Here is a 15,556-nt window from a genome sequence, read left to right as displayed (position 1 = left end):
AAGTATGTTTAGAGCAGCTCCACATTATTGCATCACAGAACTGTTGAGGTTGGAAGGGACCTCTGGAGGTCATCTGGACCAAGCTGGCTGCTCATGCAGAGCCACCTAGAGCCGGTTGCCCAGGACCGTGTCCAGACGGCTTTTGTGTATCTCCAAGGATGGAAACTCCACAACCTCTCTGGGCAACCTGTGCCAGTGCTCAGTCACCCTCAACAGTGAAAACGTGCTTCCTGGTGTTCAGAGGGAACCTCCTGTGTTTCAGTTTGTGCCCATTGCCTCTGGTCCTGACACTGGGCACTGCTGAAAAGAACCTGTCTCTTTGCACCCTACCTTCAGGTATTTATATACATTGATGAGATCCCCCTGAGCCTTCTCTTCTCCTGGCTGAACAGTCCCAGCTCTCTTAGCCTTTCCTCATATGTGAGGTGCTCCAGTCCCTTCATCATCCTTGTGGCCCCAGGCAGAGTTCCATACGTTCCAGCTGCGCTCTCACATAAAGGCCGTCGCCGTCCTCGTCATCCCGGCCTGACCCTCTGAAAGAGCCTGTATCCCTCCATTGCAGCGCTCCAGTCATGGGAGCCATCTCACCACATCTCTGTGATCCCAGTAAGATCCCTGCGACTGCGCACAGAGCTCTGACAGATCACGTTTGTGCCCATGCTGCGTGCATTTGTGTGCAGGCACTTCAGAGAGGCATCCCAGCATGCCGGTTTCCCAGAAAGGGTCTGGGTTTTTTAACCTTTACATTCACCATGTTTCTCAAGGAACCTGGAGCCCAGTGAGGGCGGAAGAATTGAAACTGCGCTTCTGTGACATCAAAAGCTTGGGGTCATCCATCTCCCTGCACAGTGAGGTGCTAGAGCGCCTAAAAATGCTTATGTTGTCACAGGTGTACTCAAGTGGACCTTTCTAGGGGGGCGAGAGAGGAATAAAGAAAGAAGAGGAAAAGCAGCCATCAGGGGGAGGGTGTGTGCGCTGTGATTGTCTGTGGAGCCCAATAGTCTAGTGGAACTGAACAAGTTTGGGTGGGCAGAGGAGAAGGGCATGGGTTGCTGAGGAGCACACAGCATCGCTCCCTGTGGAAGATATTTTATATTCTTCTCTTGCTGTTTTTAAGAGGTACAGTCAAGGACTCTAAACGATCTCAGATGATTTAGCTTGAAAGCCATCAAACTAAATGCTAAAGACAGTATTCATCAAGATCGGTATCTTTGGAGGAGCACATGCATGAATTAAAAAGCACCCTTCTCTCTTGAAAGAGGCTGGAAGAAGGAAGGAAAACTCAGGGTGTGTAAGATGTTGGGGAAGCAATGGTAAACAGGGTGTGTGTGCATTCTGCCTTTTCTCACTATTGCAATTAAAGAATAACGTTTGCATTTCTTCCAGCTTCTAAGATCGTGTGCCAAAAGAAATGTAGAGTGAAAGCCATGCTACAGAGGGATTTTTCAGTCTCCAATAGTTAAGTGTTGGGAGTCTCTCTGTGTATAAATGCATAAAAATGGAGGATTACTCATGCGGTTAGATTACCTGCTATTCAGATTCAACCCATACCTCTCATTTGTGTTCCCTGCTTTAGAAGGTTTGAATGGCACTGCAAAACTTGTCTGAAGAAAAATGTTTATATGTATGTATTTTCTTAACCGTATTTTATTTTAACCACCATTTGAGAAATAGTGGTCAAAACTGTTACCAATTTCCTGGGGTATAAATGGCAAATACAGGATTTGGGGACCAAATACTGTTGTGTGGTCCGCTCATAAATGCACAAGATGCACAAGATGTGATAAATTATTTGTTACATGATTAAAAATCAGGTTAAATACAGGCTTTTGCATTTTTCTTTAATGGCTGGCATTTTGTAGGTGAGTTTTATGCTATTAGTGCAGTGAAGGATGAGGTTTCCTACACACTTTTTACTGACGCACCAACCACTGAAGACACTGTAGGGATCAGGTGAAGCTCGCATTGGTGGTGGCAGTTCTGATGTGCTTTTTTCTTATATTGGTTTGTAAAATGGAAATCAAATACTTAAACAGATTACATGATCCCTTATAATTGTTTTGATCACTTTTAAAAAAAAAAAAAACGAAGGAAGGACGAGTATAAGAATAGATATCTTATCTGACTCATCATTTAAGTGTGCGTATATATATAGGCACTATGATTTCTCTCTATTTTTAATACAAGATATCAAAATAGCTCTTCTGAAAAAAATTCTATTGCATATTTTCAATCTTCTCTATGGTGTTGGTCTAGGGGATGGATATAACAATATGGAAATGTCTTACTAGAGATTATCATATTTTCATCCCTTAATTTACAGAAAGGACCAAATGTTGCATTAGTTCAAACTGTAATGCACTGTACAAATCAACACTATCAGGCTCTTGTGCAGGAAGAATTTCTTCCTATTGTTTCTAGACTCAGATGTTTACTTCTCTCTTGAAAGTAATTTTAGCTCATCTAAAACATGCAAATTTTTTATTTTTGTTTGTTTGCTGTTTTTAGAGGAAGGTGGGAGTGGGAGGTAGTTGTGTTATTGGCATAGATTTAGCATTTACGGCACAGGTAGTTTTCATCAATTTCTGACAAGGGAATCAAAATGTTCTTTTTTGGAAGGAGAGATACTGCTTTTCCTTATAAATGATTGACTATTTTGTGGTAGTAGTCTTTATTTATTTGGCTCTCATCATGAAGAATAGCAAACTTATTCAAAATCTCAGTACATCAAAAATATGTCAATACATAAAACATAAGTACTATTCCATACTTCAGTCTATGCAAAAAACTATGTTAATAAGATGTGAAGGTTGCACAGCTAAGAAGTCAGAAAACATAAATGATAAGATTCTAGCAGCCACATTAACTGAGCCACATTTCACATCCTCTATATTTTATGAAATGCCTTTGACAACATAAATCAGTAAGAGAAGGTGTTATATATGTGCAACATGGCTCAGTTAATGTTGCTTTTGGAACCTTAACATCTATATTTTCTGACTGGAGAGTTTTTTAATCATGTAATCTTAGTAGTTTTTTACATTCTTTTTTTTTATAGTTTCTCTTTTTCAAAAGAGAGGAAAATTGCCTGTACTAATAATGGGTTAGCTCATGTTGCTTTGATTTAAGCTACAGTAAAAAGCAGTATATAGAGAGCACCTCATGACAGGTACATATTTGATGCCATATACATTGCTCTGATGACTAGTGTAATCATGCTGCTGTGCACTTTTTGAGGAAAAGGGGACTACAGGCGTGTGTTTGAAGTCCTGTCCTTTCTGTCCTGCACATTAACAGTAGTACAGCGTATGACTGCATTGCAGACTGCAGCCTGTTGTGAAGATACTTGAGCTACCTTTTGAAATGAACTGGCTTGTGTACAAGAAGCAGACTGTCTACAAGAGTGTGGATGTCCCTCTGACCTAGATCACCCTTTTACAGAGCATGGCAAATTAGCCTAGCATGGCTTTTGGTGGAGGCTCCTTCCAATATCTGGGCTAGTTTGCAGATCTGTGTACTGCACTGCAGTCTTCAACATAGACATACATTTAATGACTCTGCAAAATCCGCTACCTTGCAAGTTCTGGAGTGGGGATTATTGTGCTGTGACACAGAAACATGCTTTTTATCCTTTCGCTTCCTTGCTCTGGGTCACAGGGTGGACCAGTATCAGGCCCAGCGTTAATATTTTAAAGGCTCTTAATAAGATTTTAAAGTTCATACTTGAATGTAAAGGCAAGCAGTCTAGGAAAGACAGTAACATAGGTGAACATTGTGACCAATGTATTGTCAAAAGGTCAAAGCTAAGTGATAAGAAGTAATAGAAGTTATAGAATGTATGAATAAAATGCCTTAGCATCAAGATTTCTGATTTACCTCTGATTATGACATTGACATTAACACCCAACTTTTTACTTGGTTTCCTTTTAGAATTTTTTTTTGTCCTTCAGTGAGAAGGACTTGTAGCCTTCGTTAAGACTGTGTGTGCACAAGCACGCTGGGGTTGGACGTGGTGATTTGAGACAGGAGACCATGCTGCACTAACTATGATAGAATCTTCCACTGAATGTGTACCAGAGGATTTCCCTACACTGTATAAGCGTATTATTTTTCTGCTTTCTGTCATCCAGCTGAACATACAGATGAAGACCTGGGCTTACATCAACTCGAAAGTTCTAAATATGAACCAAATTTTTTTTAAGTATGTGATAGTCAGAGGGTTAGTTTTCCCTTGTAACTTTCTATTCAAAAGTATGGCAGAATGCTTGGTTTGAATGTTTGGGGGAAAATACTTATGTTTTGGCAGAGGTCTGGCATTGGAAATCTAAGACGGAAGCAGTAGATGTTTCAGAAAATCAGAAGAGTTTTATTTGAAGGTTTGATGGGAACTGTGTGACAGCTTTCTTTATAGTTATTACTGAAGTGACCACTGTAAAATTAAAAGAATTAGAATTAAAATCGGCTATAACATTTTGTTGACTGAAAGAATGTGCTGTTTTACTCCTGGTGTGAAGTACCAGGTGGTGTCTTTTTTTTTTTTTCCCCCTTGGGAATCCCACTCACTATACATTTTGTATTCTAATTTCTATGTAATTACAGTGTTATAGTTGCTAGGAAAGTGGAATGTTACTGATGATTACATTTCTGAAGACGGTACTTGTTTCACAGTGTTCAGGTCTGTTTCACTGTTTCTCAGCAAAGTAGGCTATTGAACCAGGTAGTCACCCTTTCTTCTGACTGCCACCCCTGCCTCTGGAGTTCAGTAGTTCTTCTCTCTGTAAGCAGGGCTTAATGCTGATCAGGCCAGACACACCCTTTTTCACCCAGGTTTTTATATCGTGACACTGTGGTTCAAGAGTTCTGAACTGTGCTGTTGCCTGCTACCGACATTATCCAAGGTCTGCCTGACTTTTTGGGCATCGAATAGATTGCAGGGAGAAGCAATGACTGATGTTGCCAGGACTCTTTCCATGTAGTGAGCATGTCATGGTGACTGGCATGTTCGGGTGGGTCCCAGAGTGACTTGGCAGAGCTTTTTGTGATAGGGGACACGTAAAGTTTCTTCATTATTGACCAGATCTAGCCATTAGGATGGTGTAAAAGCGTAGTAGCTGCATATTGCTGGTGTTATTAGTGTACCTATGCTAACACACTAATTCTGTTACATTTTAATTTAAAAAATTATTATAATGACTGTAATGCTGTCTAATGATCCTTCCCCTTTGACATCGGTTATAGATTATGCATGCAAAAATTGCTTAAAACTTCCATTACTATCAAGGTATTACCTGGACAAAGAATGTCTGCCACAAGACCCCTTGTTCAAGTAAGAATTAAAGATAATGGGCTAAGTTTTATGTTTAATTGGATTTCTCCCACCTCTTCATTCTGGCTGCCAATTTTGTTCCTCTTTTATTCTCATCCTTTTCTTGTTCGCGTTCAGAGTGGTTTAATCACTGATGGTCAGTCATACTTCTCCCAAAATAATGCTATTTGTACTGTGCAAGTCAGACAGGAGGCAAAGTAATTATTACAGTTTCTGTGCTTGCCTAGAAATAGATTCAAAGTTGGGTCTGTTCTCTCTTGAACCGTCCCAAGAATGTGTGCGTTACCACAGGCATGCTGAAGTTTCCCAAATTCTCATCTCCTGCGTTGTGCAGCCACAAAGAATGTGGGTGTAAGGGAGAAAGGGCGGGAGGGTTTACCTTATGAAGAAAGAGGATGTTTGGGTCATTCACTCCAAGCATTGTAAGTAATTGGCTTCAGATTTGTTTTGTTCTGGGGAGATTTTAATTAAGCTTTTTTATATGCTGCTTAATAAACATTTGTCCATAAGCGGTATCTTGTGATCCCCATCAGGAAAGCAGGAGGATTAATTTGCATGTTGTTGTTTTGTTATTTATTTAAATAGCCACAGAAATTATACTGAGTGTTCTGCTAAGGCAGCAGTGATGGGTCTCTGCACTGAAGAGTATAGCATCTGAAAGTACATGTGGCATTAGGATTATTGTTGTATTTTTGGAGTTTTTTTAAAAAAAACCAAACAGTATGGATTGGGAGAATATGGAGGAAAATTCCAACATAAGTAACTGATACATAAGGTCAGAAGAAGAGCCCAGTACCCTTTTTTACACCAGTGCCTGGAAGCAGATTGCTAGGGAAAACGTTTAAGAAATTGGAGCATTCTCCCAGCTTCTGGCAATCCAGGTGTTATTGCCTCTTCAGGTTGCTTACGTTTGTTACTTAGTACCTTGCACACCAAATTTTCACTGCTTTCTCACAGGACACAAACACGTATTGCAAAGAGGTGGTTAGAACATAGGCATGGCTATAACAGGTCAGATCAGGGGTTCGTGCAGCCCTGTATCCTGCCTCCAGTGGAGGCTTTAATTGGATGCCTAGAGAAAAGTCAGAACAAAGCAAGCATGCCATACTTCCCCCAATACTCTCCAAGCCTCCAGCTATTTTCAGTTCAGGGACTTCCTGAGCCAGATGTGGCTCTATATATTTGGTAACCCTCAGAGGATATATATTTTGTGAACTTGTCCAGTCTTTGCTTGAGCCCACATAAACTTTCAGCTTTCAAAACATCATTTGGCAAGGAGTTGCAAACATCTGCTACCTTTGTGACTAGAGAACCTCTCTCTCTTATGTTGAAGTTTGCTTCTACCAGCATCTACCGTTTAATGCCTCCTAATTGTTGTGTTGGACAAGATGGTTTTGTAGCTTTCTATTACATTCTTACTTCCTGGTGTCTTTTCCTAGCATCTTTGTATGGAAACTGTTCTGTACCTTTGATCATACTTGTTTCATTTCTCTGAACCTTTGTGTTTGACCCTTCCTAGTAAGTCCAAGAAGTCTGTAGAAAGGGATTTTCCTTTGCAAAAGCTGTGTTGATGTTTCCTAATTCTGATCTTCATACTTGCCTGTCCCGATTTATCCAGAACAGTCATCAGTCCTTTAAATTACTCAAATCTCTGCTTTTTTTTTTTTTTTTTTTTCCTAAAGCCATACTCCAATTCTCACTACCAAGGCAGCTCCAAGTTAGAGGCTGTGTACCGTCATTAGTAATTCAGCTATGTCATTCTTGAATTTGTTTAGACCTCTGGGGTGATACTGTATGGTCTTGAGCCTTTCTTACCATTCATTTGTCAGTTTGTTCCATGAATAGTCCCATCAGATTAAGACACATTCATTGAGTCCCTCACAAAGGAGGACTCCAACATGGGAACCTCCCAAGGTTTTTCCATGGTGCACACTAGTGCAAAAAATTTGTTCAGCTTCTCTGTGATGGCCCTGTTTTCTCTGAATCTCCTTTTATACCTTGATCATCACTTGGCACTTCAGACTCTCTGGCAGACCTCCTGCTCCTGATGTGTTTGAAGAAATGATTCATTACTCGTTTGATTCCCATTCCTAGCTGTTCCTCCAGTTCTTTCTGGCCTGCCTTGTTACGTTTCAAGTGCCAGAGTTTACAGTCTTTTCTGTTTTCCTCATTTGGACTTGGTGTCGGCTTATTGAAGGATGCCTTTTTGCTTCTAGAAACCTGCGATGAGCCGTACTGATGTCCCTTTGCTCTTCTCAAGTCTTTCTTAATAGATGGTGGATATTGGTTCTGTGCTTTCCATGTGGTTGCTGTTAAGCAGCTTTGATGCTGCCAGTCAGATTTTATTTCTCGTAGCTGTCTGTTAGAGCTTCCTTTTAACAAGCTTTCTCCTTTTTTATGTAGTTACACTTTTTGAAGTTAAGCACAACAGTAGTAGATTCCTTGGTTTTCATTGTTCCTGTAGGGATGCTCAATTTAACTGTGTTATGGTCACTGATGCGTGGTGGTTCTGCAGCTGTAGGATGTAGAAGTAGATGATTCCTGCTGCTCAGGACTGAGCCAAAGGGAGTGGCTCCTTGTGCAGGCTCCCTAACCAGCAGTTTGATGGAACAACCTTTGGCAGTTACCTGCTTTGTAGTCCGCTTTCTCAGTCTACATGGGAGGAGTTGAAATCTCCCTCTATACAATCTTGCACCGTGCCTTTGCTGATCTCGGTTGGTGCCAGTGCTGCTGCCAGTGTCACCATAGTCTGGCCATGCCTGGTGACTGACTCCAGCACTGACTCCTCCGGATCCGACCAAGCTCCAGGTCTCTGCTGCTTGGTGAGGTGGAGTTTTGTTTTGATTTGTTTCTAAACTCTGTGTAGCATATAATATTACTTTGTCATCAGCTGTCTTCCCTATGTATTTGTATCCTAGGATGATGCAAAATAGCGACCCACTAATTGTCTCCCTTCTACTAGATTTCTTATACGACTACTGCTAGTGCTTTTGTTAGAGGCTTGATGTTCCAGTGATCCAGTTTTTCTTCTACCCCCCCACTTTGTGTAGAAGGCAATGTATCGTTGGATTTTCTTCTTGCCACCCTATTTACTCTGCGGTCGTCTGTGTGTCTGTTTTCATTCTTTGATTGTTCTCCGCATTTTCACTTGATGACCCAGAATCTCCATGTCTTCATTTGTCATAGCAATGCCATAGCTTTTGAACCATGTGTTCTTCTAATCTCCTCTCTTCAGTTTAAAATTTCACTTTCTTGATCCTTAGGTACCAGTGATCTGGCTCCTATGTTCCGGTGAGCTCTAGCCCTCCTGTACAAGTATCTTTATCCTAGAAATGTTCCAGTTCCTGATGAATCTGATCTCTTGCTTTGTCACCATCCTGTCAACAGGGCATTCAAATTCTCTTTTCCTTCTTCTTCTTCTTTCCAGAAGCCCATATTTTGCTGTCAGGATATCTTCCCTTTTCTTCCTAGTGTTACTGGGACCCAGATGGACCACAACATAGGTTTCTCCTCAGCTTTTCCTAGGAACCAGTCCAGGCTCTGTGACCTTTGCAGCTGACGGGCAAATCACCATGTGGTCTTCTGTCAGCTCCCAGACTCCAGCTGTCTGTTTGCCTGATGATATTCCAACACACCCTTTTCAGTTTGCATAATAACTGCCTCATTTATGCATCAGCAGGGAGAGGGTATTTGTCAAAAAGGCTTACTTTGGTCACAGAAACAGCTAACTGCCTGTGAAACGATGGTGAAGGAAATGGAAGCGCAAGTGCAGAGAACAAGTGCAGAAGTGGGGTTACAGCGCTGACCTTAGGAGTTAGCAAGGAGTAGGACTACCAACTTCTGGCAGAAGTAATAGGAGCAGATCAAGTTGTGATAGTAAAAACAACCTACACACGTGTTTAAATTTGACTTTATATTATCGCCTAGCAAATATTACTGTATTGTTGAATGAATGTAGTAAGTTAACTTTAGGTAGAACAGGTATGTGTTTACATGTTGAGTAAACAGATTTATCGGTGTATCAGAGACTCAGTGGGAACAATTCAAAGATCAAAGCATTTCAGATGTGCTCAGACATTTGCTTAGGGCAGGGATGTGCAGGACAAACGGAAGGCCTATTCCAGAGGAGAGAAGTCCCGTGTTGCATCTGTCATTCATCTGAAATGGTACTAAATACCAGTGTTTGGGGAAAAGCATAGGTACCTAAAATAGGGTTGATACAGACACAATATCAGGAGCTTGTTGAAAGTGTGCTTTTTCAAATATCTTGAGAAAATGTCAATGTCTATTGATACAAGGCTTACAGACTAAACTGATGCAGAAAATTCCTCTGATGTTATAATTGACTTGCTTTTGGTTATAACTTAAATTCTCAGTGTAGGGGGGTTCTCAATGCATGATATATGTGCTAATTTGTCTGTTAATAGGACTTGTAACAGGTTATTTTCAGTTGCACTGGTGTGGTGGTGTTGTTTTTTTTTTTTTTAAAAAGATTTATCTCAGTAGGGGGGAGGAGATGGAGAGAGGCTGAACTTGACAAAAACAAAAACCTGCCAAGCCCTAAGGTTTTTTGTATAAGGCTTAAACACACAAACACTAAAAACCTGGGGGTTGTGGGCAAAGCATTTCACAAAAATGAGTACTTTATTGCTTTAAAAAAAAAAAAAGGCATTTCTCTTTGAATATGTCTTTTAGAATTGTGCCTTTTTTTCCACAATTGTAGTTTTGGGTCAGCGCATCAGAATGATTCCTCTGTCGATTTGCCTCAGTAGCGTGCCTATGGTGAGCAAACATCTAAAATACCTGCTTCTGTATTTTAAGGCTGGGCATTATGGGATCGTGACGTCCAGAAGCAGAGCATTTTCCTTAGAAGCTCTTCCTGAGAAGAGCACTCGGGCTTACTCCTCCTGCTCAGGCAAGAGGTTCTGGGGGCTTGCAGTAGCTGCCGAGTAAAAGGGCAGGGCTGGCGGGTCAGGTGTGTAGCTGGGGATACCACTTCTGGTCAGGTTGCCGTGCAGATGTGACATCGCTTGGTTTCACGTTCTCCTGCCTCAACTCATGCATTTGCTTTGCTTGGCTCTTCCAACAGATACCGCCTCAGTATGGTCAGCAAGGTGTAAGCGGCTACTGCCAGCAAGGCCAGCAGCCGTACTACAACCAGCAGCCGCAGCATCTGCCGCCCCAGGCGCAATATCTGTCACAGGCCCAGCAGAGGTACCAGGCTCAGCAGGTAAGCACCGACCTCCGCTACGGACAGTCACCCTGGAGCTGGAAGTGTGAAAACCATCTGTGTGAAATGAACAAAACCCACCCGACCCCTTTTCGAGAGAACAGCGTTAAAAACAAAATTAAATAAACACGGAATCAGACAACATCCTTCTGAAAAGTCTTTGGGGATGTACACAGAAATACATCTGCATACACTTTCAGGCTTTATTTTAGATCAGCTTTTCTGAATAAAGCCAGTATATATACTCCAGCAACTATTAATTCTGCTTTTAAAAAGAAATAACAGTTTCTTGATCAGATGGAGGCTGGAGGTTTTCCTTGCTTTTGTTTTGTTTTCCCCTCACAAAACAAATGTTGTTTAGAGCTCCTGCATCTAACATGGTCACTACCATTTTGTTTTTCATGCTGCTTCATTTGAGGATAGATGAGTTCAAGACATTTTGGAGCTGCTTTGTCAAGGGAGCTTCCTGGGAGATATTTTTAATTGATGTTACAGCTATTAATTTGAATGTTGTCAGTCTGCACATCCAGTTAGTGAAACCGCATAATTTAATATCCATTGCAGTTCCTGAATCGTGCTTTATATGTTAGCCATTAAAATTCGTTTAAAGTGATTCTGTTTTTAACTCAGATCAGAAGTGGTAATGTATGGGTCTGCTTCCCAGAGCTTGAGAAACACACGGATTTTAGGTACTGAACAAAATGGATGTCCACAGCTGGTGCGGCTGTATGTGTAGGCTCAGTTCTGTCTGTAGTCTCAGCCCTGTTAATCACAGAAAGGTGATCTGGAAATGGAAGGATAAAACTAAAGCATACTCGCCATCCTGGGAAATATAACAAAAGTGAGTTGCTCAAGACTGGGTATTAGTGGAAGCATCAGCATTTGCTGCAAATCACTGGGGAATTCTGTCAGGCATGGTTGATTAACATTTTGGGATAATGCTGGTGCAATGTAGAAATCTTAGCTTGAAATAAAAATAGTGTGTAAAAACAAACTAACAAAAGATGCCGTAAGTAGCAATGATACAGGAGGCTTCCCTCCTTTGATTTTAAAATAAAGCTATGATAATTTCACTGTGTAATTACATGTTAATTTTTCTTCATCTACATTTTAAAATTCCATTGAGAATTAACTTTTTTCATTAAAATGCTGGATGGTTTATGAAATAGAATTCTTAATTGTATCTATGATGTTCTTGTAAATGTCACCACTTTCCATCTTTTGGATTATATGTAACTGTGACTTTAAAGATTGCAGTTGTGTCTTTAAATTTAATTTTCTCCTTTTTTATTTTGGCATTGAATGCTTGATTTCTCTATGACTTGAAAATACTGTTCATAAGCATCTTGGTAAAGTCTTAGCAGATAAAGTCCTAGTAATATAGCCTATGAGATAGAGGAAACACAGCTGCTCCAATGTCTACATATCACAGTTTGTGAAATTGAAATGGTTTTTTTGCTGCCTTGGACACCTCATCGTATTTTAAATACTGTCAGTTGAACGGATTGAGTACGTTAGTTCAAAACATACATAACATACCAACTATACAGGACTTATGAAATAACAAGATACTGATTTATCTGTTGATACATGTTCCAATTGCATCATTTGCTATCATAGCCAGTAAAGTGAAGGTTTGTGCAATGAAGTGAAGGGGTATCATAGAAGAGGATAAAGGCAAAATAAGAGCAAAGCCTTCCGGATATTATGGACTTCAGAGAACTGAGATGAAGAGAAAAGCAGGGACAGATTCACAGATAGAAGATAATCAGCCTCGATGTAGCCAAATTTCATCTTTGAGGATTTGAGGGTACACTGAAGGAGTGTCTAAATCCAGGCTCCAAGGGTGATACAGGCATCTCAAGGTCAATAGGCATTTTTGCCTAAATCTGCAAATTCAGGTGATACATTAGGTCCTCACTCACACAGCCTTGTGGTTGGTAATCGTTAGTGTGAGAATCACACCTGAAGTTCCTAGTAGTTTGTGAATGGCTGCTTGGTTATCCTGTTCTTCAGTAGTGGCCAGCCGCTTCAGTTTTGAACTCTGATCCCAGGCTTTTCCTGGAGTATTTGTGTGTAGATGGGACTATTTCATATTGACATAAGTAGTCCTTAACACCTTGGGGCTTGCTCCTTTTCTTTTCCCCATGTCCAGTTGGTTCCATGGCTGCTCTTCCCCCTGTCTCAGGAAGGCTCATCAGGTGAACACCTCCTTTCTGATGTTTCTCTGTAAAACCTCATCACTGCGTTCCTTCCCATTCTTTGGGAACTGCTAATCTAGAAAACAAATTCCTAACACAAGAAGTTGAAGTCTCTACTTCTGAGACTTCAGCAACAGTGTTCTTTTTCTGCTGCTGGTGCAGACAGTAGAGTTACTGTCAAGTGGTAATCAGTGTGAAAATTAATACCAGGATAAAAAAAAAGTTGGGAGTGTATGTCAAATTCTGCTGCTGAGACAAAAATTGTAAAAACTGTGCTTATTTAAGCATACATGTCTCTGCTTATATGAGACGGATCATCTTTTGAAAATAATTTAAAAATTAGATTTTACTGGATTAAAATTTTAGCAAGAGAAATAAGAGTAGGTATTCATATAAGTTTTAGGCGTTTTAAGGGCGGAGTTCACTGAATTTGATATATTGGGCAGCCTTACGAAGAGAAAGCCCAAGGGAGATCTTCCTGCTGTTTACAGCTACCAAATGGGAGGATGTGGGAGAGAACAGAGCCGTCTCATCTCAGAGGTGCACAGTGGAGGGACAGGAGGCAGTGGGGGCAGACTGGGACAAGGGGAGTTGCAATTTGGGAAAAGAAAAGAAACAAAATTACTGTGAGGGTTTTCAAACAGAGGAAGGAGTCCAGAGAGACTGGAATCTCCATCCTTGGAGATGCTCAAAATTCGACTAGACAAGTGCCCCAAACACACTGTTCTTGCTAGACTTGCTTTGAACTGGAGGTTTGACTGCATGACCTCTCTGTGAAGGTCTCTTCGAACCTATGTGATTCCGTGTTGCTGTGATTTAATATTGGCTTTACATATTCTAAATAGAATTTAAAAATAAACTAAAAATAAACTACCTGTTGCACCAGTTGGTGCATCTATCTTATTTCTACTCTCAAAAAATATCAGTACGTCCTGTTTATGGAATCCTGTCCATTAGAAAACTGAGGTAGTCTCAGTCATACAACCTGTCATCCTTTCTGTCTGTCATCCTTAGTTTTGCTCTTTCTTTCTAGCTTGCAAATGAGTTTCCTCCATGTTTTCTGTATTCTTCATTAACCGTTTTCTTGTCTTTGATATTGATTTTGTTGCTTTTTTGCACTCAACATTGGTGCAAAGTCTTAGTTTTGAATGGTCACAACTTTGAGGAACGTATACAGTCAGCTGTTTCAGGATGTCGGCCTCAAAAAGAGAAGCTAGCCTCTGAAGATGTTTTTGCCTCATGCTGGCTAGCCAGAATTATGGGAAAACTTTAGACTACAAGTGTTTTTCCCAGAGAGCATGGTTGGGCCATGAAGCACAAGAAAAATCACTCTAATAGTACTGTAGTAGTTCACAGTAACCCCAGCTGTGGATCAGGATGTTGTTATTCTGGTGATTCTCCAAGTACACAACAAAAAGGTGGTCTTTGCCCCAAAGAGTTTACAGGCTATTCTGTGCCTGATGGACTGGAAGCTGAACTTGCTTGTAGCAGGAGAGCAGCTGTGAGGGGAAGAAGTTTCGTGTTCTCTTTTAGGGTAAATAAGCCATCTCCCTGATTGCCGCCTTTGTGACGTGAGTGTGATTGAACTGGTTTTACTTCAGGATGGAGAAGAGAGATGCCAGATTGGAGAAAGCGGGCTTCTCAGTAATTTGCCGCCTTTCCCCTACTGTATTTTCTTTACTGCCCTTGTAGATTTATGTCAATCTACTTGTTTTGGAGATTATCAAGCTGAAAGTAGTGTTTGTTCTGGATGGATGATGGACTCTTTCTTGCCACTGGTTTCCTTTTATGTAAAACCCTGTAGTGTGAGGTACTGGGTATTCCATTATGGAGAGAAAACTGATACAAAATTTCATACAGATAATGTTTTATTTTTGCTCTTTTAGACATAATGTGAGCGAGCTTCTGCAGTCAGGTATAACTCTTAGTGTTCTGACTCGTACTCATTTCTCGCATATTGTGGAAGTGTGAAGCCATTGCTCCTTTTCCTTGACTCGCTTGAATTCAATATGCAATCTTACCAATAAAAGTAAACAGATAAAATAATTTCTGGGACTGTTCCAGTGACTTGTGACTTTCCATTCTTCTAATAAGCATAGAGGGGAAGGAGGAGAGTGGGATTTATTTGAATGTTTGAACTGTAAGTTGTTTAGATCTTTGTTAAATTGATTGGCAGAAAGGGAGTTTCATAAGAGGTGATTTGATAGTAATACTGGCATAGTTTACTATAGAGCCATATTGTCAGCCAGCATCAGTCATCCCCTCTTCATATCAGGAGCCTGCTGTGTAAAAAAACATTAAAGGAAGAGCTTTGTTTTAAGCAAATTTATTGCAGTAGCAGATTCATTGATCATTAGATATTGCCAGTAGATGTAGATACCGCCTTGGTGGTTTGTTTTTTTTTTTTAAACTACTTTTTACCTTTACTGCTCTTTAAAAGAAAAGAGAAAGATGTGCTACACTACTACAGTGTTGCCCTTGGCAGAGTTTTTCATCTTGAAATGGCATATAAATGAATAAATGCTTCAGTTGTTTTTGCAGTTTTAAATCTTTTGCCATAAGTAGAAGTGATATTTTGCTCAAGAATGTCATGTAATTGCAAACTTAAACTGTCATCATTAAACAGTATTTTGTTAAGATAGTGTGATGTATATTTTGGGTTATTATGCTTTCCAACTGGCTTTTAAACAGCCATGTTTATATATTTTCTTGTTTTATGTAGCATGTGTTCATATGTGTCGAGAGAGGATCGTGCCTTTGAGGTTTAATGTGTTATTGTATGAGTTGGGACCATATCAC

The 15,556-nt window shown here is 40.4% G+C and overlaps 1 protein-coding gene across 27 annotated transcripts in view; it reads left to right on the top strand.

Moving 5' to 3' along the window:
- Nucleotides 1-15,556, top strand: part of ARID1B (AT-rich interaction domain 1B) — a 336,572-nt gene that overhangs the window by 72,665 nt on the left and 248,351 nt on the right. For all 27 annotated transcript variants that reach the window (XR_012673018.1, XR_012673019.1, XR_012673020.1 and 24 more), the window contains exon 3: nt 10,416-10,556. Coding sequence is in view for 24 of the 27 variants with exons in the window: in XM_075146078.1 (XP_075002179.1) it covers nt 10,416-10,556 (141 nt within the window). In the remaining 3 variants the exon portion in view is untranslated. The remainder of the gene's footprint in view (nt 1-10,415; nt 10,557-15,556) is intronic.

Source organism: Calonectris borealis, chromosome 3, assembly GCF_964195595.1.
Source record: "Calonectris borealis chromosome 3, bCalBor7.hap1.2, whole genome shotgun sequence".
NCBI lineage: Eukaryota > Metazoa > Chordata > Aves > Procellariiformes > Procellariidae > Calonectris > Calonectris borealis.
This window is presented reverse-complemented; position numbering and strand designations above follow the sequence as displayed.